The following is a 25,092-nucleotide window of genomic DNA, read 5'->3' on the forward strand; positions in this document are numbered from 1 at the left end:
TCTAGCCAACAGTGATATCTTCCTGTTATCAACAATTTTAGCTTTTACTCTCTGTACAATGTATGATTTTTCAGTCTTGGTTCTGTCTCACATAATTCTTGCATCACAAGATTTATAAGTTCCCTCCTTCCATAACTAGGAAGCAGGTTCTCTACTTTTTTGTACCTTCTCCCACTATACCTAACAACATATGCACATGTAAAAGGCATCAATAAATACTCACAAAATGGTCAACATTAGTCCCAATTGTGGATTTATTATAGCAAGTCAATACACAAAGGTATAGATAGATCCCACAATTAGGCACTAAAGCCAAAGAAATCCCCTCATCAACTTTCTAAAGTTGCCTTTTCAGTAGTGGAGATAATTAATCTACAATTTCACATTTTTCTCTGTGCCCCATGTCTTTTTCTTAGCCAGGCAGCTGACTGGTATTGCGGCCACAGAACATATTAAAGACAACTGGCTTACTTGGTGAATGATGCCTTGGTTTCACAAGGCTGCAGATAAGAAACACCTGCTGGGGGGCTTTTTCAATGCACGCATGCCTGGGGTCCTTTCCCAAGTATTCTGACTTAATCGTCTTGGAGTGGGACCCAGTCATCAGTGTGATTTTAAAACTCCCTAACTGATTTTGATGGGTAGCCTAGTTTGAGAACCACTGGCCAAACAGAAAGAACATTCCAGAAGAAACAAAGACCTGTGTTTTCTCATTGTCCAGTTCTCTGGGACAGCAAGCAGTTGATAGGGAAGGAAAATAACAAGGAGGAAAGTGGCAGGACTATGCAGCCTGGCATGCCATTGGTATGTCGCAAACTATTCAAAAATATTTGTAAACTTCAAAATTTTTGTGCACCTATTGAAAAAAATGTTTTAGACAACTGTTTCTCCTCTGATGCTCCAGTTAAAAGGCCCCAACAACTTTGAAAATATGGGACTATTTGGCAAAGCATTCCAAATAAATGACCCTCAGCTCTGGAATTTGCTCCTAGAGGCAGCTCTCTTTAGCAGTCAGCCAAACCCAAAATTTGGCAGCTTTTGGAATATAGTACAAAATAGATTCTTTCTAAACCTGAGAATCACTGAAGATTTATTTTGTTGGAAAGATACAACTTTTAAAAATAACAAGCACTTATTGCTACTGTACTAAGTAGAATCAGAGATCTGCAAGAGTGACTATGAAATCAAGGACCACCTGTCTTTTCTCATTCTATTGATGAAAAAACAGAGGCTCAAAAGAATGAAATGATTTCCTCAAGTCACACAACCTAATGGTAGGGCCTGGGCACATCCTGATCTCCTGACTCACAGGCTAGTTCTCATGTTTGCCCTCCCACAGCCACAGAGTCCTCTGAGATGATTTCTTCTGCCGTGATTCATTTTGGTTATTCACAAATGCAATGTGCTTGCAAATGCTTATATATACTCTTCAGTAACTATAGCAAATAGTATGCAAATTACATTGTAATTTTTAGTATGCAACATCCTTTTCATAGTCTCAACTATAAAATCTGGTTGTACTGCACTCTTGATTCTGACAAAGTTTCTAATTCACTTAGGATATATGTGAACCCAGGCATCAAATGTAAATCTAAGAGCTTTAAACCCACAACAAAGCATTACCAAAAGGTCTTGCCTTTCTCTGTATTTCCTGTCTACTCACCCCATTCCCCACTATATTTTGTTGAGACTTAGTGCAAGTATGGGAGTTAGGGATGTGGGTGAAATGATTTCCAGAAAGACAAGAGACATTCTAACACTTAATTAAGCTCTGTTAAGTTCTAGGCAAGGAGTTAGGCCCAGAATGAGAAATTTACTATCCAAGTCTCAGTGATAACAGACTAATTATTTTTAAAAATATGACTACATTTAATGAGGTAGATAATTTTGCCTCTCAGCCCTTCCGACTTCCCCACATTCCACATGTTATTCCATTTCCTTTAACCCAGCTGAGAATACCATTGAGACACAAAGGGTCAGAGAACTGTTCCCAGAGTCATTCTTGCTCATATATTGTTCTTTTCTCTCATCTGCAGAAAACTTCCTTTCTTTCCACCACACCCCATCCATGTCGGCCATTTAGTGAAATGCACTACTTAAGAGAGAAGTTGTTGCCACTAATTAAGGGAGTTTCCTGAATTTTTAGCTGAGGATAAAATGCTGAATAAAGACTCTAGCGGGTCTTCCTACTGTCCGGTCTCTGGGCCCTTCCCGCAAGCCCAAGCAAGCTGTCACTTCTTTCTTGACAGCTGGCCCAGCAGTCAGATTTCTTTTCCCTGAGGTAGCTGCCGTCACCCTCTCTCTCCTAGACATCCTCTTTTCCAAGAATGGCTGTGGAGTAGGACATAACGTCCCATGCTCCCCCTCTCACCATCCCTTTCTTTTCTGTTCTCAGAAAAACAAACTCACTTTTCCGGATTAACTGATTTGCTGTAGCTTGTGACAGAGAAACAGGAGATAACAAAAACGTGGAAGATATAAAGGTCCCAGAATCTCAAAGTTGTTTCAGTCATGGTCCCTAATCCGTATTTCTCATACCACTTGTACGGTTTTCACTCAGTTTTGAGGTTAGGAGGTGATGTAATCTCCTTCCTCCATGATGTTTCTTCTTCTTAGGTTTGTTGACTCTTCACTATGAATATTTAACATCTAGAGGGCTTAGGGATTACAGGGACCACTACGTTGAAGAAGAAAAAGGTACCAAATAAATTTGAGAGGCTTTCAAAGAGAAATGCTCTCAGTTTCCTTTGCCTCATCTCTCTATAGAGAATAATGGAAGATCAATGTGACTTCTGGAATTGATCACTTTAAGTTCAGATAGCAGCTCCTTAGTGAAGCCAGGCTGAGTTAAGAGCACCCTCTGTGCACCTACATTCCTCCACATTTATTCCTGCACCTACTGCGGGGCTACAATAGCTTGTTTACTGACTGGCTTTTCTGTACAGGGACTGCGACCTTCTCTACCCACCTCGTATTGCTGGGGGCTAGCAGAGTGCCTGGCACATGGCAGGTACTTAGTAAATGGTTGTCAGAAGAATGAAATGCTTCTCAAAAGAAGAAAGGCAGGAGGCAGAGTCTTTCTCTAGCAGAAGACTCTCCTCCAAGGAGTGAATAACTGAACTTCAAAGCTAAATTTGGGTCTGAATGATGCTGCTGAGAGAGAAATTGCCTTGCCCCAGATGAAGTTATTTGATAAATAAGAAGGGTTTAAAGCATTCTAAGATCCCACTTTGTCCCTTGTTTCTCAACCCCAACCACCTTCCAATAAGCATTGGTGACAATAAAAGTGGGTAAGAAATAGGAACAGGATGGATCAAACAGGAATGTGGACCCTAGGAAAAACTCCTGTTCATGTGACTTTGAACAAGTTACCAACGTTCTCTGGGCCTCAGTTACATCTATATCATGAAGTGAGTGGGTCAGATGATATATAAGGTTCCTCACAGCATTAACCTTTATGATTCTAAATGATTTAGAGGCATGTCCTGCAATTTTTTTTTTTTTTTTTTTAATTTTAGAGAGAGGGGATGGGCAGAGGGAGAGAGAATCATAGCTGAGTATAGAGCCCAACTTGGGACTTGACCCCACGGCCCTGGGATCATGACCTGAGCTGAAATCAAGAGTTGGGTGTTCCACCAACTAAGCCACCCAGGCTCCCCCACCCTTTTTTGCAATGTCTTTTCAATCTTCCTCTCCTCCACCTCAAACGCCACCCCCCAGCACCCTCCCCCCCCCCCCCCCCCGCCGGTAAGTGACTCATACCACTGCCAAAAGTACACTTGGAAAAGAAAAACAAATACAAATTATGGTCACAGGATCAATGAGGTGAAACACAAGATTAAAATATGTTTTATATTCACAGAGCAATTTTTTACAACAGTGTCAAACAAAAAGTTCTAGTCAATGTTTACACTAGGACTTGATGAAAAATTCCAGACATAAAACTTCTGGAACTTGGACTTGAACTCCGAGGACCTCCCATCTCTGATAAATTTTACAACTAAGATCTATTGGATTAGTTTTCCCTTAAGGAGAATTCATCTTTAAAGTCTGGTTATCTGGAACTGTCATTCTAGGTTTAATAGGTAGCTAAAGATTTTTTTTTAAGTACCACGGTCTTTTAATAATTTTGGAGGAAAATACTTACAGAAGACACTATATTTCCTTGATTTCTTTAACAGAATACACTGAGTGTAATTCAGTGTTTTCCTCCATATGAACGTCAGTCGCTATGGCATAGTAATGTCCTCAGGACCCAGTGAGATACTCTAAGCCCTAGACTTTTTTTCTTCTGATGGGGCTTCAGGAGCCACCTGAGCTGTCACCTCCCTGTCAGCTTGACCACATGTCATCATCTCTCCCTCATATTTAATTTGCTGATTAAAGGCAGGGAAAAATTCCTAATTAATTTTTGCACACCCAAGAGTAGCATAGTTCCTGCTACTTAAGATGCTTAGTAAATGTATAAATAAATGAGTGAATTAACATAGGTTTAAAAATGTTTTTAGGGGCGCCTGGGTGGCTCGGTCGGTTAAGCGTCCGACTTCGGCTCAGGTCATGATCTCATGGTCCGTGAGTTCAAGCCCCGCGTCGGGCTCTGTGCTGACAGCTCAGAGCCTGGAGCCTGTTTCTGATTCTGTGTCTCCCTCTCTCTCTGCCCCTCCTCTGTTCATGCTCTGTCTCTCTGTCTCAAAAATAAATAAATGTTAAAAAAAAAATTTTTTTTTAAATGTTTTTAAAAACAAGCTTGCTAAAACAAGGTGTGAAATAATAATAGATGCTAAGTAAAGGCTTGAGGGGCTTGGTTTAATACATACACTTGCAACAGTTTCTATACACTTTCTGATTCTCATATTCTAGATAGATTGCCATAGGATTGAGTTCCTGGTATTTATGAAGAGATGAAAAATAATTGTGGTAGGTAAATAAAAAACATATAAACTTTGGCCAATAAATTTCAGTGTTATCAAATAGTTTTTCTATTTCTAGGCACATCTGACCTACTCCAAATAGAAAATGAACTGGCATTCTTGCATTTTTTAGGGTATTGCTTGATCAGGCACCTCTTCACACCCACTAGCTATGTGATTTTGGGCAAATGATTCAACCTCCTTTAATTTCAGTTTATCTGAAAATAATGACAAAAATCTTTCCCAGAGGACTCTTAAAATAATTAAATAATTCATTCTAAAGTACTTTACCGTAGACCTGGCCCTTAGTAAACATGTAATACGTTGTCCATTCCTGGATTTGGGACAGTGGAGCCAACCCTGCGCATGGCCAGGCAATGTGTCTGCAAAGACATTTTTCTCTTGTGTTTGCGGCCTGGCAGATACTGCTCTCTCAGGCTTGGGTGTTCTGAACCTAATGTGGCTCCCTAAACTGAAATAAGCTCTAAGTCCTTTAACTCTCCTACTATATAGAAAACAGGCACATTTCTGTTACACTGGTGTTCTAAGTGATGGGATTTTATTTATTTATTTTTATTTTTTTTTTAATATATGTAATTTATTGTCAAATTGGTTTCCATACAACACCCAGTGCTCATCCCAAAAGATGCCCTCTTCAATGCCCAAGTGATGGGATTTTAAAGTGGGCAATGTTAAAGGCTGAAGAAAGGGAACTGAAGACAGCACTTCAAGTCCCCACAATTTATCATAAATGTCACAATCTTTAATAACTGGCACCTTTCCTATATTGATACTACTTAATACAGAATTGAAATATTCACTATCAGGACCAAAAATGATAGCCTCAAATTCATTTTCAACCACAGTATTACACACAGAAATAGATTTTCCTCGAGTAAATGCAGGATTTTCACCTCAATTTAAGTGAACAAATTCACAATATCCCAGTTTGCTTCCCAGTGTTATTTATCACAACAGAATATACTGACATGTTTCTTAAAATAGAGAAATTAAATACTGCCATATAAATGGACTACCTTACAAATTATACTCAGAAATCTATAAAGCACACTCTAAAATACGGATGAAAATACAGATGGTGATGCTATATATCAAACACCTCCTAAAAAGGAAGAATTCTTGGTATATAAAGAAAAATGACAAATGAGACTTTATCATTTCTACTTCAGCTTAACAAGTATCTTTTGTCAATGCTTTTCTTCTTCATCTAACTAGCTCCTTACTGAAATCGGCCAATTTATTTTTCATTTTTAGAGACATTTACCCACTACCTGAAGACTACGTTAAGTAAGTCCTCAGATGGTTCTTGCTAAATTCCAAGACCATTACTATAGATCTTATTTCCCAACATCTTAACCAACTGCACTGTTGACTTTTGAGTCTCTTCTAAATAAGGCATCCTTAATACACACAAATATTATACTTGCATCTCAACTCCTTTAGAAACCATTATGAATTTTCAGTGACACTTTTGCACTAAACTTCTAAAGTCCCAGTTGATCAGCAGTACACATAATGTATGAAGAAAATCTCAAAAAGCACTTGTCGAAAATACTAAATCTCTTAGAATCCATACACTGAGGCTCTGCACAAAGCTTAAATATACTGACGTCAATATGAAGACAACTTTTATTTAGGGTTCTGAAAACTTCATGTGAAATTGTGATTCATTTTTTAGTTGCCCTTCAAATCCTCACTTTTTGCTCTTCACTAGTTGGAAATTCATTTTACTAAAAAATATTTACAAGGAAATTATGGGCAGGTCAAAATCAATTTCTAAAATACGTATAAGTATAAAAAAATGTTGCAAAATTTATGCCACAGTTCTGCCACTTGTGGCCTTTTTTGCAGGGAGTAAAAGAGGAAGCGTAGTGATGGAAATCAAAGATGCCATGTTAGGACAGGAGCCCACGGGCTAAGGGTCCAACAGCAGTAACACTGCTACAAACCTGGCCTGAAAGAGATAGAACTTGGTAATAATTTCTGTGCTATGGTAATCTTGAAAAAAATCTCTTAATAAATTCAACTTTGATCCCCTAACACATCTTTTTTTTTAACTGGAACTTTCATATACTAAATCTGTAAATGAATGCATATTAAGACCCAATTAAAAATCATATACAAAAGTAATTTGGCTTTAGCCCCCAAATTTAGAATTTTTATCTTAAGAAATTTTAAAACTCAACTTCTATGAAATCAACACTTTGGCTCTTCTATGTGTGTATCTCTAGAATACTACAGAGCGCAGTAGGAGAAAAAGGATTATTTGACCATATTATTGAAATACAGGAAACACCTCTGCTTTGAATGATTTCAATAGATAATGGAGTCAAGGAGCATTTATTTAAACAAATTAACTATCTATTTGCCTATGCTTTTGTCTCTGGCCTTTTTTTCTTAGCTCTACTAATTTGTTAGCTCACTTTTTTTTTTTTTTCTCTGATTTCAGGTTTACTTATACGCTGACAAATCCTGTAACATTAACCTCAGCCATCTGCTTTTTCCTGAACTTTAGACCTGTGAGCACAATTAACTAAGGGACCTTCTTAATTAAGGGACTGAATGAATTCATTCAGTCATTCATTTACCCCCGAAGTTTTTGAGCCTCTGCTGTGTGTTAGAGAGCATTCTTAGCATTAGAATGAACCTAACAGACAATAGTCTCTGTCCTTATGGAGCTTACATGATAGACGTATAAGAAAACTAAATGAAATAAGCATTATAGAAAAGAATAAGATAAAGAAGGGCTTGGAAGGAAATCTTGGAGATCTTTTTTTTTTTTTTTTTTTTTTTTTTAAAGACTAGCTTGGAAGACCTCACTGAGATGACATTTTAGCAAAAACCTGAAGGGAGTGAGGATGTGAGCATCCAAGAGCATTTTAGATGTTCTGCAGCCACCTTCTAGATTCAAAACTGAACTGTTTTTCCGTGCAAGCTAGCCTTTCTTCCTAGATTTCCTGTTTTTGTTTTAATTTTGCCATTATTGCTCTTACATTAAAAAAAAAAAAAGTTTGACTTACCCCTACAGTCTACTCTTCAACTCTGAACAACTGCAGCCCATGTCCTTTTGATACTATCTCTTCATATTGCCTACTGACTTCTTTTCCTTCCTTATTTCACAGATTATTGTTACTGTCCTTGATCACACCAACATTGTTTTCCCTGGGGATTTTTCTACTCTGCATTCTCTTAACCAGTCTTCTTGCCTCTTCCAATTCATCCTTGATACTGCTGAACAGTTACATTTCTGAAATGCAAAGTTTACCATACCATTCTCCCGCCTAAACCTGTCAGTGGTTTCTCATTATTGTCAAACCCACTCTTTATTGTGGCATGGAGGGTCTAATGTGATTAGCACACTTACCCTTCTCCTCCTTCTGATAACCTCTCCAGGTTTCTTCTCACTATTTTACGTAAAGTTACTGGCTCTAGTTCTATAAAGTTCATCCTGAAAGTGACCCCTTCCAACACTGTGCCCTCTTACAGTTTCTATGTTACTTTTGTAACAGTGATTTGTTTACATGTTGTCTTTCCTAAACCCAGCTAAGTGCTTGGATCAAAGTAGGCACTAAAAACAAATGGATAAAATTAAGTGTATCACCCTCAATGACTGGTGTAATATAAATATGGATGCTCCATTTCTAAGCTCTGACCATAGGCAAAAGGGTTTCTTTCTCCTCAAACCCTCAGAATCACCTCAGAAACCCCTATTCAACATGCAATTTAACATATTCTGGAACTGAACACAAACATTCAATCTTATTTGCTTGGGAAACCATTGGATTTAAAAGCACAATACTTCTTTCCCAACTAACAGCTTTACTTTGGGGAATTCACATATATATAATTCATCTGTGTACTTTTCTTTTTAGCAATGAAGAATATTTCAGTTCCAGAAATACATGAATTGCAGAAATTATGAGTCACTTTTGTTAAAGATAATTAGAGGTTAAGAGAACTGGTCACAGGGATTAAAAAAGGAAAATAAAATTAATAACAGAAAATAGGTAGAGATAAAGCAAAATTAGCTTTACAAAGCTACTCTAATGACATCTGGGAGGGAAAAGATCCAACTTGTATGTAAGAGGGTAATGAAAATGAAATCCAGAATCAATAATCCAGACATAAAATTAGCGAAATACTTAACATATAAATGGGGGACCAGAAATAGCAGAATATATATATATCATATCTAGAGTAAAATGAAACATTCTGCAAACTTATTTATTGTGTCCAGGAGGGGCAGCAAATCTTTGCTTGTAAGTGCCTGATGGTAAAAGGAAATTTACAGTACAAAATTTCATTGAGAGGTATGTTTCCATTTGTAACCAGTTATTCCCTGTTAATGAATAGCAATTAGAATTAAACTACTATATATGATTTCCAAGACTTATCATTCATTTTGCTTTTTAGAGAATAGTAACAAATAAATTATAATTTTTAAATTCTATATGCTATCACTACTTTTTTCACTTCTACAAAGCCCATTTATTTTATTAAGATAAACAAAAAAGTTTTACTGCTTACTACATATACTATCACTATTTTGATAGTTCACCCTATACGTATATGTTTATATTCTTGATAATGGTATAAAATGTAAATTTTAAAAAATAGAAATTTTTGAAGATATTTTAAGCACTTTACAAACAAAAATATATGCTTTTATTTTGAAAAGTCTTATTGATAGTTAGGCTGAATATTGGCCAATTAACTCTCTTGAAAGACCTTGAAACTCAAATGTTTTAAAAACAAAAACAAAAACAAAACAAAACAAAATTCAAATGTTTTTCTCCGTATCTGGCAACCCCAGCCATAGATTTAATAGCACAGGGAGAATAAACTATTGCCTATGTTTATCAGATTGTATTATACACAGTAATCAACTGGAGATGTTAAAATACAGATTGAAACTCACAAGGTCCAGAGTAGGTCCTGGACTCTATTTTCCCACAAGCTCTCAGGGTCCTGGGTCCAGTCTGCTGGTGGTCCATAGACCAATAGCAAGACATGAATCAATGGTTCTCAGCATTGATACCCAATGGAATCACCTGGGGATTAAATCAAAACAAAACAAAACACAACGAAACAAAACATCACTTCTAGGGTGAAGGTTATTTAGCCTGGGATCCAGTCTGGGTATTGAGTTTCAAAAGCTCTCAAGGTCAGGCTAACAACCAGCTAGTTTGAGAACCTATGACCTAAAATGTATTGGTCAGATTTATGGGTAGGTTTTATTTCTCCTGATTTCTATCATTGTAGATAACAGACCTAGGAATAACCAATACTGCATATGATTATGAGAGTAATATATGCCCCAAATCTTTAAATTCTTACTGAGAATATAAGTCATTATCAATCAGACATTAAATAAGACATTAAAAGTCTTAGCAATTTCTTTCTATACTACCAAATGATTCAATAACATGTTTTTCATATATTTTAAAGTTAAATATCCACTGACATAATCACAATCCGAATTATTTTTAGATTAGGAGGTAGATATGTAACAATGTAATTTTAAAGTACATGGAGGTGTCTATTCCTAATTACAGATAAAAAAAAAAAAAAAGCTCACATTAGTCAGAAATTATGAAAAATCGCAACCTGGGATCTATCCCAGGAGAAAGGCCCAGAGACAAAAAGGACAAGCAACAATTTACTTAGTATCTGTACTTGAGTTAGATACCCATCAGTTGCAAACTGAATTATTATCTTTTCTTTATAGTGACTTTCCTAATTATTTTGCTAAGGCTGAGGTTTGTAAAAGGTCAGGATGCAATTACACTCCAGGGCCCTTCCTAATTCTTAAAAATGCGCATCAAAGACACTTAATGAAAATAATACTTTAAAGTCAGGTATTTGCAGAAATTCCATCATTACAGTAAAAAGTATTGGACTACAAGTCAGCTACCACCTACTACTAAAGATATGACTTAACCAAACTTTCCGAACAGGTGTTCTCACCCCAACTTAAGGTCTAGGGAAAGTCCAATAAGAATGTGCAAGCACAGACTAATGCCACATAGAAATATAAGACAGCACTATGCATATTTATGATAAGCCAACTAAATACATAGTGTGGTAGCGCAAAGAAATGGGAGTCTAGACTGGGGACTACTTTCAGCTTTGGCACTAATTAGCCACATAACAAGTAAATCACACACTTTAATTGTATTTTAAAAATAAAAATACTTCGAATAGCTTATCTTGAAATCCCTAGCAGGTCAAAGCTCTATGATCCCAAAGTAATTACGTGGTCCTCCAAAGCAAATATTAATTGTAACAACAACAACAAAAATTCACCAAGAGCTTAACAAGTTTCTTAAGAAAAATACCATTTTAAATTTGTTTTCTAGAAAAGTCTACAATTATTTGGCCATCACTTAAAATAGCAAATTTAAAACTTAAAAAAGTGCAGAAAGGGATCATTAAACAGCGCAAGAACACTATGTAGAATTAAGATAAACAGTGTAACTGAGGATAATGAAATACCAAACAGCTTTTCCTAAAGGACAAGGGAAAAACATCTGGGATTTTATGATCTATCCCAAAGAATATATAGGTACTCTTATTAAATACACAAAATGCTTTTTGAGTACTGCAAATAACTCACAGTTTCTATGTAAATTATCCTATTTAATAAAGATGGTAGTACGTGGAGATTATTTCCTTTTAATTTATTGTTTGGTTTGAATACATGTCCTGCCAATCACACAATACCTAGTGTGACCAAAGACATGAGAAATTCCTGTAAGAATCACAAAGTGCCTTGCAGCTTTCTGCCAGGATGCTAAGGAAATGTAACAATGGAGACACGGATTGTCTAAGTTAGAAGTTCCAATCATTAATCTTCCTCAGAACTGGAATCATCCTCTTGGTCAGAGAGTTCAGGGACAGGGAAGCGGAGAATGGCAGCCACTCCAGTCAACTGACTGAGCTGTTCTCCAGATACATGAAGACTAGAGAATATCCTAACAGTGCCCGCATTCTCTTTCACACTGTCCACCAGCTTCACATATCGGCTCCGTGTGGCTACATCCTGGTGCCTGAAAAGCTCATCACTGATGAGCAATGTGTCGATTGCCATAGCCTCATTGGCTTTCTCTACCTGCTTGAGTCCATAAAAAGCTCGGTCAGGTTCATGTTGTAACATTTTATAGAAGTCATCCAAAGCCTTTACTTCCCCAGCGGCTTTAGTGTCTGAAAGGCGGCTAGCTACAGAAGGGTCACAAAGGGCCTCTTTCAGGGAGTACTTGTGTCCAGAGGAGGCATGTACCTGGAATCACAATTATGAAAGTTAGGCAAAACAATCTTAGAGTACCCATTAATCAGCTTGCAATGACCTAAAGCCAAAAGCACTAATAAAACTTTATTAAAAGCAAAGTTTACTATGTAAATACCCTATTTAACAATTCTCTTTTTCATTTCATTAGCTCGCTTACAATCACAGTCCAGTAAACACTTTCTCCTCTTGTAATTTTCCCAGTCCTAAAACCTAAGAGTAGTTTATACAAATCCCTCTGCCCATTCTTAATTACCCTTGGATAAGACTGTTTTACCTGAAGGAATTTGGACCGGTTTTCCAGGAGCACTTTGTTGTCGGTCTTCACTGCTTGTTGAAACATGTAGTCGCAGAACTGCTCCCTCACGAATCCTGGGCTGGCCACCAGGATGCACTTCACAACATCAAAGTTTATGTGGCGCTGGATACCCTGGACCACCTGTTCGTAGAATCGCTCCAAGGCCCGGTCATGCTGGGAACAGTTGCCTTTCCGTTTCCTAGGGATGTTCACCTCCACCTTGGCCCGAGTGAGGGTCATGCTGGGAGTGACTAAGCAGATATGGGCGAGGCCTTCCTGCATGACCACAGCCGCCACATCTGCGCTCCAGGCTGGGTCACAGGCCTGCTCGATGCGCTCCAGAACCACACTGTCCCACTGTTTCTTGGCCAGCGTGAACTGGCGGTTGGGCTCCAGCTCGATGGTGTGGTAAGCCCCCATCTTGACATACTCATTCTCTTGGATGTTGGTCCCCTTAACCCGCAGCTGGCAGGCTTGAGAGTCAAAATCGATGGCCTCCACGCAGAGAGTGAGAGTAGTGCGGACCCGGTTGCTTCCTACGCTGCCCGTGGAGGACTCAGTCTGTACCTTGCGGATGGTGGAGGCACGCAAGCTGTCGCCCACCTGCACTAGATTGTAGGTGTGCCACATGTCCTCAGGTTCTTCGGGGACCAGGGTCACCTGGCCCGCATTGTCTTTCTCAATGTCCTTCCTCACGAGCTTCATGACTTTGGCGGGGATTCGCAGGCAGAACAAGAGGAAATGAGGGGGTCCCCGGTGGGAAAGGGGCAGGGAGGGAAAGGGAGTCTAGGCCGGGAAGGGGGCGGGGTCTGGTCCCTACAGCCCTGGCCTGACGGGAAGGAAATACTATAGTACCGACTCGAGCGGCCGAGGGGAACACTTACTCTAGCCCTTCTTTTCTTAGTTTCCGGGCGCACGGCACCACACCGGCGCGAGAGACACCGCAGCAAACGCAGTCTTCTCGGTTCCAGCCGCCAGCACGGACCCTGCAGCTGATGCAATGAGCGCGCATGCGTAGCCCGCGTCCCGCCTCCCGGCGCACGTTTTACGTCCCCAAAGTGGAGGCGGGGTGGGGGTGGGGAAATCACAGTTCGCGCGGGCGCAGGCGCACTAAGCGTGAAGCGCGTCCGAGGACTAAACCGACAGAGGAAAGTGGTTAGAATCTTTGGTGGCAGGTCGTTTAATGCTGAACTTGGACCTCCTAAGTTTTCTCTTCCACAACTGTTTGTGCAGAATCTGAGGAATATGTAGTTCAAATTATTTTTTTCAGCTGCGTGCAACTGCCACTGAACACCTTCTCTTCCCCGGGTAAATCCAGTGTTAAAACTTGACTAAAAGTAAAAGGAATTCTCAAAAGTGCAGACTTGGCCCCACAGTCCTAAAATGTGCTCGGCTTTGCACCTGCCTTATCCGCACTCAAGCGCTGCACGCCTTTTGGAGCTGGTATTTCCAGAAGCGGTTTCTAAGAACGACTGGTCACGGTGGGTGTGGGCTCAGAGCAACGTGCCCAGCTGTTTTCTGCGCTTAGTTACCGTGTCTGCATGATCTGACTAACCCAGATGTTAAAGCACTGACCCCACACAGAGAAGAAACCATCCGTGGAATTTACCCCTGGGTGGACCTCTCAGTTGCTTGTCCCGATGTCCTGGGAATCCCAGGTTCCAAAATTGGCAGTCTCCGCTTTCTGCAGCTCAATAGCCCGTGAAATGTTTAGGTTAGGGATTGGGTCGCAAAAGCTTAGGGCGGGATCATCACGGCCAAAGCTGAGAATATGGGAAGTGGGGAAAATCTGATGTAGTAGGACCAACACGACCGAAAGGCTATGGAATTTATTTTAAAGAAAATCCTTAAATCACACAGCATTTTTATGGTGTGGGGGTGTTGAGAATTGGGGACTGCTTCTTAACAAGATCAGTAAATAGAAAAAGCCCATCAGATTTTCTTGAGGGTTAAGGTGGGGTGGAGAGCAGAGGAGTCCTACCATATATCTTCCCATTCTCTTTCTTAACTTGTGTATGGTACTGAAAGGGAAGCTTGAACTGGTGAGACCAGGATGAAAGAGAGGAATCTGACTCTGGCACAAGTCTTGAATTTCACATCTCAGTTATCTTCCTCAGAGATTCTGAGGGGACACAAAATTCCCCTCTACAGCTCTAGTACAAATTAAGAGTCATTGTTTTTGTGGCCTCTCCTCTTCCTCTCTGTTCTTACCTCCTTTCCCTCTTCCTTTCACACCTTCCTGTCATAGTGAGTGCCCTCACAGTTTCTAACTCAGACTTCCTTCTTCCACTTCCAAGTAAACCCAGTGACTTTTGAGTGAGTAAGGAACTGATCACACTAAAGTGTAAAGATGGCTTGCCTCGCTCCAACGGAGATTTCCTAACTAGGAGAGAGATAAATACTTTGAGTTGCTCCTTGATCACCTTTCTAAGTACAATTTACCTCTCTCTAAAGTCTGCCAAAGATTAAAAACCACAGAATCACAGTGGCAGGCATACCGTAGGACCTTAATAAATGTTAAGTTTTTAATGAAGAGCTATCATTTATTGAATATTCACCAGGTACTTTCCTATATACTCTTCTAATCTTCATCTATAAATATTTGTTATCCTCATTTTGTAGATTAAGAAAATGAATTACAGAGACATAAAGAAATGTATTCAAGATCACATAACCAGCTTTTAAATTCAGACATGCTTAACTCCCCATCCTCTCCTCTGTTCAGTGGTGCAAGATTATATATATTATGGATGCTTGAAATCTCTGCAACCATAAGTTATGTGCTGTCATCCACTGCCACTTCCCCTTAATTGTCACCTTTACCAGTTAAAGACCCACAGCTTAGGAAACAACTGAGAGGATTTGAAAGGCATCAGTCCCTTCCTTGCTTCTATTACTAAAAAAAAAAAAAATATATATATATATATATATATATATTTATATTCTTCTGCTCAACATACTTTTCCTTCTGCCCAGCCTAGGTCACCATTATAATCCTTGAGAAAAATCCAGTGTTCTACTTAAGGAAAATACGCGTATATTTCTACATTTAAAAACTGTAGGAAACCCACACTGACTGCTAATTCTGTGGTTATTTTAAAGAGTTTATTTAAATTATGAGGCAAACTGCTTTGGGGTGTCTTTTTAAACATAAACTTGCTTCAGTGAATATACTACAAAATTTTTCATAGAATTATTATTTGATCTGAAATTGAATTATTTTTTAGTAACTGGAGCTTACTTTTGAATGATCAGATGTTTTCTCTCAGGCTTTGTGTTGTAACTTAGTATTTCCAGATTAATCATTACATTTTTATTTTGAATTATTTAGAATTCTCATTCCCTACTAATTAAAACCCAATTCTGTGATGTTCAGGGCCTCCATGATTTGGCTTTACAAGCTTTATTTTCCACTTGCCCCCTCCAGCACCCTATATTCCACCACAGGAGTAATTTTTGTTCCCCATACACCCTGGGAACTGTCTACTTTGCTGCCCTTAACTCATGATGTTCTCTATTTAAAATGTCACTGCTTCTCAGTCCTTCCTTCATAAATACTACTTCTTTTTTAAGACCAGCTTAAATGTTTCCTCACATTTGAAAACCTGCATATGTAAATATTTTTAATATTTTTTAAATGTTTATTTATCTTTGAGAGAGAGACCTAGTGTAAGTGGGGGCGGGGTAGAGAGGGAAACACAGAATCCAAAGCAGGCTCCAGGCTCTGGGCTGTCTGCACAGAGGCTGAAGTGGGTCTTGAACCCTCGAACCGAGACATCATGACCCGAGCTGAAGTCGGACGCTCAACCGACTGAGTCACCCAGGCGCCCCTAAAACCATGCATATAGTAATTGGAATACCTATCTTTTCTTTCTTGTTGAACTCTGAGTAGATTAATCCTTTTACTCCTCCACTGACCCTTGAAAAGTCCCTGGCACATAGTAGGCACTTATACATGGATAATAACCTGAGTGGATCAGATGTGAAGTGTGGCAGCTATATGAACATTATCACAGACAGTTCTTAAGGCATGAAATTGTAATTAACGATAGTTCACTTAACCTAATAATGATATATAAAAAGTAATTCCTCTTATTTTAAAGCTGTTGTAGTTACAGCAGTTAAGTAATATATAGCAGTATATGGTATTTTCATTTTTTTACCAAAATATGCAAAATCATGAGAAAAAAACATTTACCTTTGTTACTTTAAATTCTAATTTTATATTTATTGGCTTTTTGAAAATAGAAACCTTTATATCAGCAACTTTATATCTATTTTTTTCTATTTATATTAATCTCTCTAGAATAAAAAAAAAGTTTTCAATTTGTTGTTTTTGATGTAATTCCAGTGTCTCAGAAAGAGAACTGGGCTAGAAGTCAAACATCCTGGATTGTAATTCTTACCCTGTCAATTGTTTTTCTCTTAACTTTTGGCAGCCCTCAGTGTCTTAGAAACTCAAGTTTCTTTTTCTTAAGAATTGAGGGCATTGAATTCAATAATTAAAATTGTCTTAATTGTAAAGATTATGCTGCAAAAATGTTTAAAAAACTGAAACAGTACTCATAATCTCACTCTATCACATTTATATTCATTTTTGCATAGTACCTTTTGAATTTGATTCTTTCTAAGGCCCACTGTAGTGGTAAAAGATCAATACCAAGTTTAATCCTTGCACACCAAGAGGTGGCAGACAGGAGTCATGATCTTTCTAGTAGGTTATAACAACTTTAGATAAGGCCCCTAACTTACAAACCTGAACTTTTCAGTCTAAATTGTAAGTAAGATTATTGGTCCTGCCTCTCTTATTTGATAACCCTTATAAGATTCTAATGAGATTATGACACTTGTTAACTGTAGAGTTGTATAAACATGTGAGATATATGGTAAATCTCCAAGAATGCCTGACCTGAAGCTAGAAATCTGGATCAGACATAGCAAGGATCAAGGGCTCACTTTAACATGATCATACTCAGTCTTGGAAAAATAACTGGTTTAGTAAAGCTGACTGATGAATCATCTGTTGGGTACCACTATTTATACTAGTATCCCTTCTGCAGGGAAACCTTAGGTCACTCCTACTGCATGAGTTCATGCACTTCATTGGTGAATTGGATTACAGTCCTTCTTCCCATTATAATAGTATGTTAGAATGCTAGAAATGGTTTGATGACAGCTGCAGGGCTAATGGGTTCCTGAGGATGGATTTCTTATTTGGATACCCTGGGCTTAGCACAGTATAAGGGCTGTATAATTGTTCTTGTTTCCTGTATTCTGCTTACAGCACCATGGAGGCTCTTCCCATCATTGCTTTCTTGCTTGTCTATTGCCTTTTTCAGAGAGTGAACTTCTTTAAGGACAGAGACTACCTTTTATTTGCCTGTGTTCCTGAAACTCAGCACAGCAACTGTTACATAATCATAGTTATTATATGAAAGAATATGTGATCATTAGTTCTCCTTTAATACAGAGTTTTTAACTTGTCTATCTTTGGTGTCTTAAAATTATGAAAACATTCTGTTTTATAATGTTACTATAATTTTAATTTTTTTAAATGTTTATTTATTTTTGAGACAGAGAGAGACAGAGCATGAATAGGGGAGGGGCAGAGAGAGAGGGAGACACAGAATCTGAAATGGGCTCCAGGCTCTGAGCTGTCAGCACAGAGCCCAACGCGGGGCTCGAACTCACAGACCGTGAGATCATGACCTGAGCCGAAGTCGGACGCTTAACCGACTGAGCCACCCAGGCGCCCCAATGTTACTATAATTTTAAAGAGAAGATTATTCTTAAGGTAAGTTTCTAAAAACCTACTTCAATTTTTGAGATACCCATGCTTTGGTAAGAAAATGATTATTTTAAACACATCATACTGAGGAAAAGATCTTAAAATGTAAATAATATATAATAACAGTTTTATTATGCATGTTTAGAAAATGATCTTTTCAGAGTAAACCAGAGCTCTGATTATGAATATCTAATAATAAATGCAATCATTTACATAAGGAGAATGTGCTAACCTGGGATTGTACAGAGATGCCCATGTGACCTCCACAAGCAAAGCTAAGAGGACAACTGGGAGAAGTATTCAGCTAATTCAGGCAAAAGGGGAAAAGGGAAAGTTTTTGGTTTGTTTGTTTGTTTGTTTTGAAGGAACTTTTACGCAGTTACTGTCTAAAGTTCCTATGATTAAAAGCAGTTACTTGCAGTTGTCACAAAATAATATAAAACCTCCTACCAGATAAGCAAAAATCTTATCAACAAAAGCCTCCATGAGGGGTGTGTTTCTGTTTGTATGTATACCTATACAAGATCATTTTATGAAAAATATAACAATAAAATGTACAATTTTAAAGACTGGTCAGTATCCATGTGTTTTCAAACTTTAGTATTTGGCAAACTAAAATTATACCTAACAAAATGATTTTGAAAGTATACAGTAGGGGGTGTCTGTGTGGCTCAGTTGGTTGAATGTCTGACTTTGGCTCAGGTCATGATCTCACGGTTCATGAGTTCAAGCCCCCCGTGCTGGGCTCTGTGCTGACAGTTCAAACTGGAGCCTGCTTCAGATTCTGTGTCTCCCTGTCTCTCTGCGCCTCCCCTGCTCATGCTGACTCTCTCTCTCTCTCTCAAAAATAAATAAACATTAAAAAAAAAGGACACTGTAATTTGTTAGGAGTATAGGATTTATAATAAAATATGTGGTTCATTAATCTTTTTTTATTTAAAAATTTTTTAAATGTTTATTTCATTTTTGAGAGAGAGACAGAGACAGAGAGACAGAGTGCAAGCGGGGGAGGGGCAGAGAGAGAGGGAGACAGAATCCAAAGCAGGCTCCAGGCTCTGAGCTGTCAGCACAGAGCCCTATGTGGGGCTCAAACTCACAAACTGTAAGAACATGACCTGAGCTGAAGTCAGATGCTTACCGACTGAGCCATTCAGGTGCCCCCCCATTAACCTTAATCATTTGATGTTCTAATGTGAGTTAGATATCCTATTCAAATTTAAGAATTTGCATTTATTACAGCAGATCCCATATAATTCATGCAAAAAGCATATGTTGTCACCCCTTTTAATATTTGAATTACAATGATTTTTCAAATTAGATTTCTCATTTGTTGTATTTATAGAGATCTGTTTGGATAAAACAATATTAATGTTTTTGCACATAAAGTAAATTCTTAACACCAACCAGTGCATGTATTTTAATCTCCTTTTAAGACTTACTTGACTTTTTAATCTTCCTTTTAAATTACAGAAGGCATTAGATAAAAATCAAGTCCCTTCATATCTGTGTTAGCCCTAGCGCTAACCACCAATATGACAAAAATTTAGGGTTTGCCAAAACTAGTCATTGATCCTATGCAGCTGGATCAATGTTTACTTTATTGTCACCTTTCTCCTGAGGGAGAGTATTCAGAGGAAGCTCAGTTCTTAGGATCTGGTGAGGCTACTGATGCCAGAGGAGCAATTATCCCTTGCATCAGATAGAAAAGAACTAAGAAGAGGGACAATGTTCATATCTTTGTATCCAAAAGGAGTGTCATTTGTATCCAGGAGTATTTTTGAAATTTTATGATACAGTTTTTTTTTTAATTTTTTTTAACGTTTTTATTTATTTTTGAGACAGAGAGAGACAGAGCATGAAAGGGGGAGGGTCAGAGAGAGAGGAAGACATAGAATCAGAAACAGGATCCAGGCTCTGAGCCATCAGCCCAGAGCCTGACGCCGGGTTCGAACTCACGGACCGCGAGATCGTGACCTGGCTGAAGTCGGACGCTTAACCGACTGCGCCACGCAGGCGCCCCGATACAGTTTTTAAAAATACGATGAAATGTGATAGAAAATCACCATGTAGATTTACTGTTTGTTATTTTTGTGATTTTCAGATGCACATTTTCCCACTTTTCAACATCTCTGAAACTAGTAGGCATCTAACAATCTAATGATTATAATTGGAATGGCAGCACTTTTATTTCTCAGTAGTGCATAAAATAATTGTGCATCATTCAATTGATGGTGTCTTTTATTCAGTTAGATATAAATGTGGGTAGATATTCCAGGTAAGGACATATGCATCAAAAAGACACAATCTGATCTTTTAAGTATTTTATGGCTTTGTCTATAGTCTATTCAATAACAGATTTCAAGTGCCTATTATTTTAGATGGTAAGGATAATGAAGAGTCTACCCTCATAGAGCATATAGCAAGCTGGGAAGACAGACAGTCAGATATTTAATTACCCTATCATGTAGTATGTTATAGAAGCACCAGGGGCTTACATGTTTCTGGTAGAGGGCGACCTATATACTCCAGTGGGTTTCTTGGCAATGACATTCATGTGGGGACTTGAGGTTAGCAAGCAGTGTGAGTAACTGCTTATGCAAAGGCCTGGAGACTTCAGAGGAGTTGGCACAACGGAAGAGCTAAAAGAGATTCAGTAATCTTGACAGGAATATATTCAGCTCATTTACATCTCTTGATACTCTTCTGTACTTGCTTTGAGAGTGAATACAATTCTCCAGTCACAGAGCACTCTGGATAGGCAGTATATTCTGATTTGAGCATTGTGGCAACAATTCCAAATATCTTTCATCTCAATTTTATAACATGAATTCAAATACACTATTTTGTGTTTCATACAACAGAAGGATTGTGTAGGTAAAGAATAGCACTTTGATCCCTAATTTTCTGAATATGTTTTAAACATGAGCTATTTTATGAAGTATTTTAAAGAGAATATGAAAATTTAGCAAGTTCTAAATCTAATGAGAAGTTTTTGGGGTTTGAGGTGGAGGCACATATGCAGAGGAGCATCCATCTGAGGAGGTAAAATCAATAGTTATCAGCTGTGCCCAAGTTTATGCATCAAAAGAGCATCATGACAGCAGGGACGACAAATAGGCAAACCGGTGAAATGTGAAATATATATATATTTCACTCCTACTCTCAGTGCCTATGTATTAAACAAACACACGAACAAAAATCCTATGAATGTATTGCTGCCTTTACTGATATCATAATGACTAAAGAGTTTCCCCGTGTTCAGTAATTCCTGACAGTCCACTGTGTGCCACTGGAGGTCATTTCTTTGTTATGAGTAAGTGTCTGATTTCCATGTTCAGCCGTCACCTCACTGGATTTCATACACACACATATATATTTTTTTCTTTTTAGAGAGGGGAGGGGTGGGAAGGGAAAGAGGGAGAGAATCCCAAGCAGAGGATTAGACACAGAGCTAGATTCTACGACTGACCACGAGATCATGACCTTAGCCAAAATCAAGAGTCAGACACTTCTAATGAGCCACTCAGGTGCCTCTGGACTTCATTTTGAATAGGAAATCCTGACTGAAGAAAGTCACAAAGGAAGACACCTTGCTTTTAGGCTAAGTAAAATATTTCTAGGGTGGAGAGACATATAACTCACTTAGGCATCATTCTATATATTTTTAATATCCAGAGATAGTAGTCTTATTTGGGTTATGATTAATGTAGGGTAGACATCATCTAATTTCACTGTATACCTAAAAGTCATGAAAATAACAGACTTGCATCATTGATTAGGCCCTTATGAAAGTCTTTTAGACAGGTATGCTTGGATTTAACATTTAGAGGGTTGAGCAAGAGGGAAATGGAGTTGCATTTAGATAGCCTGTATGGCATATTATCTCACAGCATGAGATCTGAGATCAGAGATCAAAGCTGAGCACAGGCTTTGCCGTTTACTAGTTGTGTGACTTTGCACAAATTAATCTCTTAGCATTTTGGTTTCTTCATCTCCAATATATGGATAATAGTTCTGAATTTTTTCCTGTTTCTCAGATTAAAATGAAATAATATATGCAACGTTTTTGGCACAAGGCCTCACACAGAATATGTTCTCAGTAAATATGTGCCTTTCAGCATTAAGTTGTGCCAGTTTTTCTCTGTTATTGTATGTCTTGATCTTTTTCCCCTGGAGGTTTAATTCTGCCATTTGGATATGGCCAATGAAAGGTTGGGCAAGAAATGAGAGGGTGGGAGGAAAAGAAGGGGTATTCATTTCCCCTGCTCCCTCCTGGTGGGGCTTCAGTTTGGGCTCTAGCTGCATTCCTCTTCCTATGCCCCAGCTCCTGTCCAACAGTCCCTCTCCCATAGCTAGAGTTCACAGTCAACCTGACAATGCTCCCTTTTCATGCCTAGGATTAGTAATGGCTTTTCTTCCCACTGTTACTTCAGATGCTTTCTTCTCATTATTGTTTGTCCTTAGGTGCTCCACCATCTTTTGTCAGTTCCTTTAAATGCCTCTGTAAACAGTCCCTTTATTACACTTTCTTCAGTTAAATCCTTTATATGTGTCACCAGTTTTTGCTGGGACTTTGACATACATAAAATAATAATCTGTTGACAAATCATTTTAAAATATCGTTAAAAGCTAATACAAGACAATTCTTAATCCAATGGGAAGTTTATTGGGATGGTGGTGGTTTGTTGTGGTGATATAAGCCTACATTTGTAAATTTTTTTAATGCTTATTTACTTTTGAGAGACAGAGCATGAGTGGGGAAGGAGCAGAGACAGAGGGAGGCACAGAATCAGAAGGAGGCTCCAGACTCTGAGCTGTCAGCACAGAGTCCTGAACCTTCATATCATGACTTAGGCTGAAGTTGGAAGCTTAACCCACTAAGCCACCCCAGGCCCCCCAAACCCACATTTAGGTAGCCTACCTGGCATATTATTTCACAGCATGAGATTCAAGATCAGAGATCTAAGCTGAGCACAGGCTCAACAGGGGGTGGTGGAGGGAAAGGTGGAGTTCTCTTCCACATGCATAAAACAAGATCATATCCACAGTATCAAAATGAGCGTGAGGATTATGGAGAAAGTAAGGAAACGTGATTGGCTATCATGGGAAGTGTACATTTTGGGGTTTTGGTAGGCAGAATAATGGTCTCCCAAAGATGTCATGTCCTAATCCCTAGAACCTGTGAATGTTACCTTATATGGCGCAAAAGACTTGCCATGTGTGATTAAATTAAGGATCTCGAGACAGGGAGATTATCCTGCATTACGTAAGTGGGTCCAATGTAATTAGAAGGATCTTTATAAGAAAGACTCAACAGGGTCAGAGTCAGAGAAAGAAATGGATGATGAAGCAGTCAGAGAGAAAAATTTGAAGATGCTATACTGCTGGCTTTGAAGATGTAGGATGGACCCACAAGCTAAGGAATGCAGGTGGCCTCTAGAAGCTGGAAAAGGCAAGGAAATGGATTTTCCCTGATAGCCTCCAGAAGACATGTAGCTCTGTCTGCACCTTGATTTTAGCCTAGAGATACTTCTTACAGAACTGTAAGATAGTAAATTTGTCTTATTTTAAACCAATTAATCTGTGGCAATTTGTTACAACAGAAACAGGAAACCAATACGGGCGGAGTAGGAGAGAGAGGGTGCTGGATTAGAGCAGACCCTGAATGGTCAATTGAGAATTTTGGATTTTATCTGAAGACAATAAAGAACCATCAAAGTATTTTTGTTTGTTTGTTTTACTAAAGACTAAGATATAATGAAAATTACTTATTAGGAAGATAGATTAGAGGTTGGGTTCAGATTGGCAGCAAGAGCACTCCACAGGAGTGTGCACTGGTAGGGATGGTGATGAGACCCCAGGTTAGGTGTAGACTCCGAACTGACGAGAAGTTTCCAGGAAAGCTGACACTATGATGACTCACTGGAAGACCAGCAAAGGAGAGGAAGAAGTCAAATTTCAGATCCTTGTAAAATGGGCATATTATAGCACATATGAGGAACTGACTGATTCTGACACAATAAATTCTAATTTAAATATGATTGAATTTTAGGTACATGCACATATACACATACACAAAAAGGACTTAAGTATTATAATTTAGAAATACCTAGGGGCGCCTGGGTGGCTCAGTCAGTTAAGCGTCCGACTTCGGCTCAGGTCATGATCTTGCGTTCTGGTCTGTGAGTTCAAGCCCCACGTCGGGCTCTGTGCTGACAGCTCAGAGCCCAGAGCCTGCTTTGGATTCTGTGTCTCCCTCTCTCTCTGCCTCCCTCCCCCCCCCCGCCTCATGCTCTGTCTCTCTCTTTCTCTGTCAAAAATAAATAAACTTTAAAAAACATTTTAGAAATATCTATATGTTATTCTTCTTTAAGTTCCTTTCTGCCTTAATATGCCTTACCAACAATTGCAGAAAACCCACAGCATGCAATTTGTGACTGTTTTAGGCATGGGTAAATAAAGCAGTTAAACCTTAAAGATCTTCAGTATACGAAATCATAACTTTTTGACCTCTATTTTTTTAAAATTTCATTTTAAAATTTATTTATTTTGAGAGAGAGAGAGAGAGAGAGAGAGAGAGAGAGAGAGAGAGAGAAGATGTGAGCAGGGGAGGGGCAGAGAGAGCGAGGGAGAAAGAAAATCCCAAGCAGGCTCCAGGTGCAGAGGCTGAGAACAGGGCTGAAACTCACAAACAGTGAGATCATGGATCATGACCTGAGTTGAAATCAAGAGTCAGCTGCTTAACCTACTGAGCCACCCAGGGCCCTCATTCTTTTTTTTTTTTTTTTTT

General features: G+C 38.6%; 2 protein-coding genes across 3 annotated transcripts in view; both read right to left on the reverse strand.

The window, feature by feature from the left end:
- The window catches only part of ITGA1 (integrin subunit alpha 1), a 158,395-nt gene that overhangs the window by 131,290 nt on the left and 2,013 nt on the right, over positions 1-25,092 (reverse strand). Inside the window, exon 1 of one of the 2 annotated variants that reach the window (XM_045037296.1) lies at positions 9,850-9,978. The exons of the other annotated variant lie outside the window; for it this stretch is intronic. Coding sequence (XP_044893231.1) covers positions 9,850-9,943 — 94 coding nt within the window. The 5' untranslated portion in view covers positions 9,944-9,978. Of the gene's footprint in view, positions 1-9,849; positions 9,979-25,092 lie in introns of those variants that run through there. 2 annotated transcript variants of the gene reach the window in all.
- PELO (pelota mRNA surveillance and ribosome rescue factor) lies at positions 5,855-13,542 on the reverse strand. Its single transcript, XM_003981423.6, has 2 exons — positions 12,494-13,542; positions 5,855-12,210 (listed from the first exon to the last, which is right to left on the reverse strand). Exons 1-2 carry the CDS (start codon positions 13,217-13,219, stop codon positions 11,779-11,781), a joined length of 1,158 nt encoding a protein of 385 aa, XP_003981472.1. The 5' UTR covers positions 13,220-13,542; the 3' UTR covers positions 5,855-11,778.

This window comes from Felis catus, chromosome A1 (assembly GCF_018350175.1).
Source record: "Felis catus isolate Fca126 chromosome A1, F.catus_Fca126_mat1.0, whole genome shotgun sequence".
NCBI classification, from domain to species: domain Eukaryota; kingdom Metazoa; phylum Chordata; class Mammalia; order Carnivora; family Felidae; genus Felis; species Felis catus.

What these genes read in the sequence shown, in the direction of transcription:
- PELO (XM_003981423.6), bottom strand. Translation starts at nt 13,219, where the DNA reads ATGAAGCTCGTGAGGAAGGACATTGAGAAAGACAATGCGGGCCAGGTG. An exon ending in ACCGGTCCAAATTCCTTCAG is followed by an intron (nt 12,211 to 12,493) that starts GTAAAACAGTCT and finishes TTGTGATTCCAG; the next exon opens with GTACATGCCTCCTCTGGACA.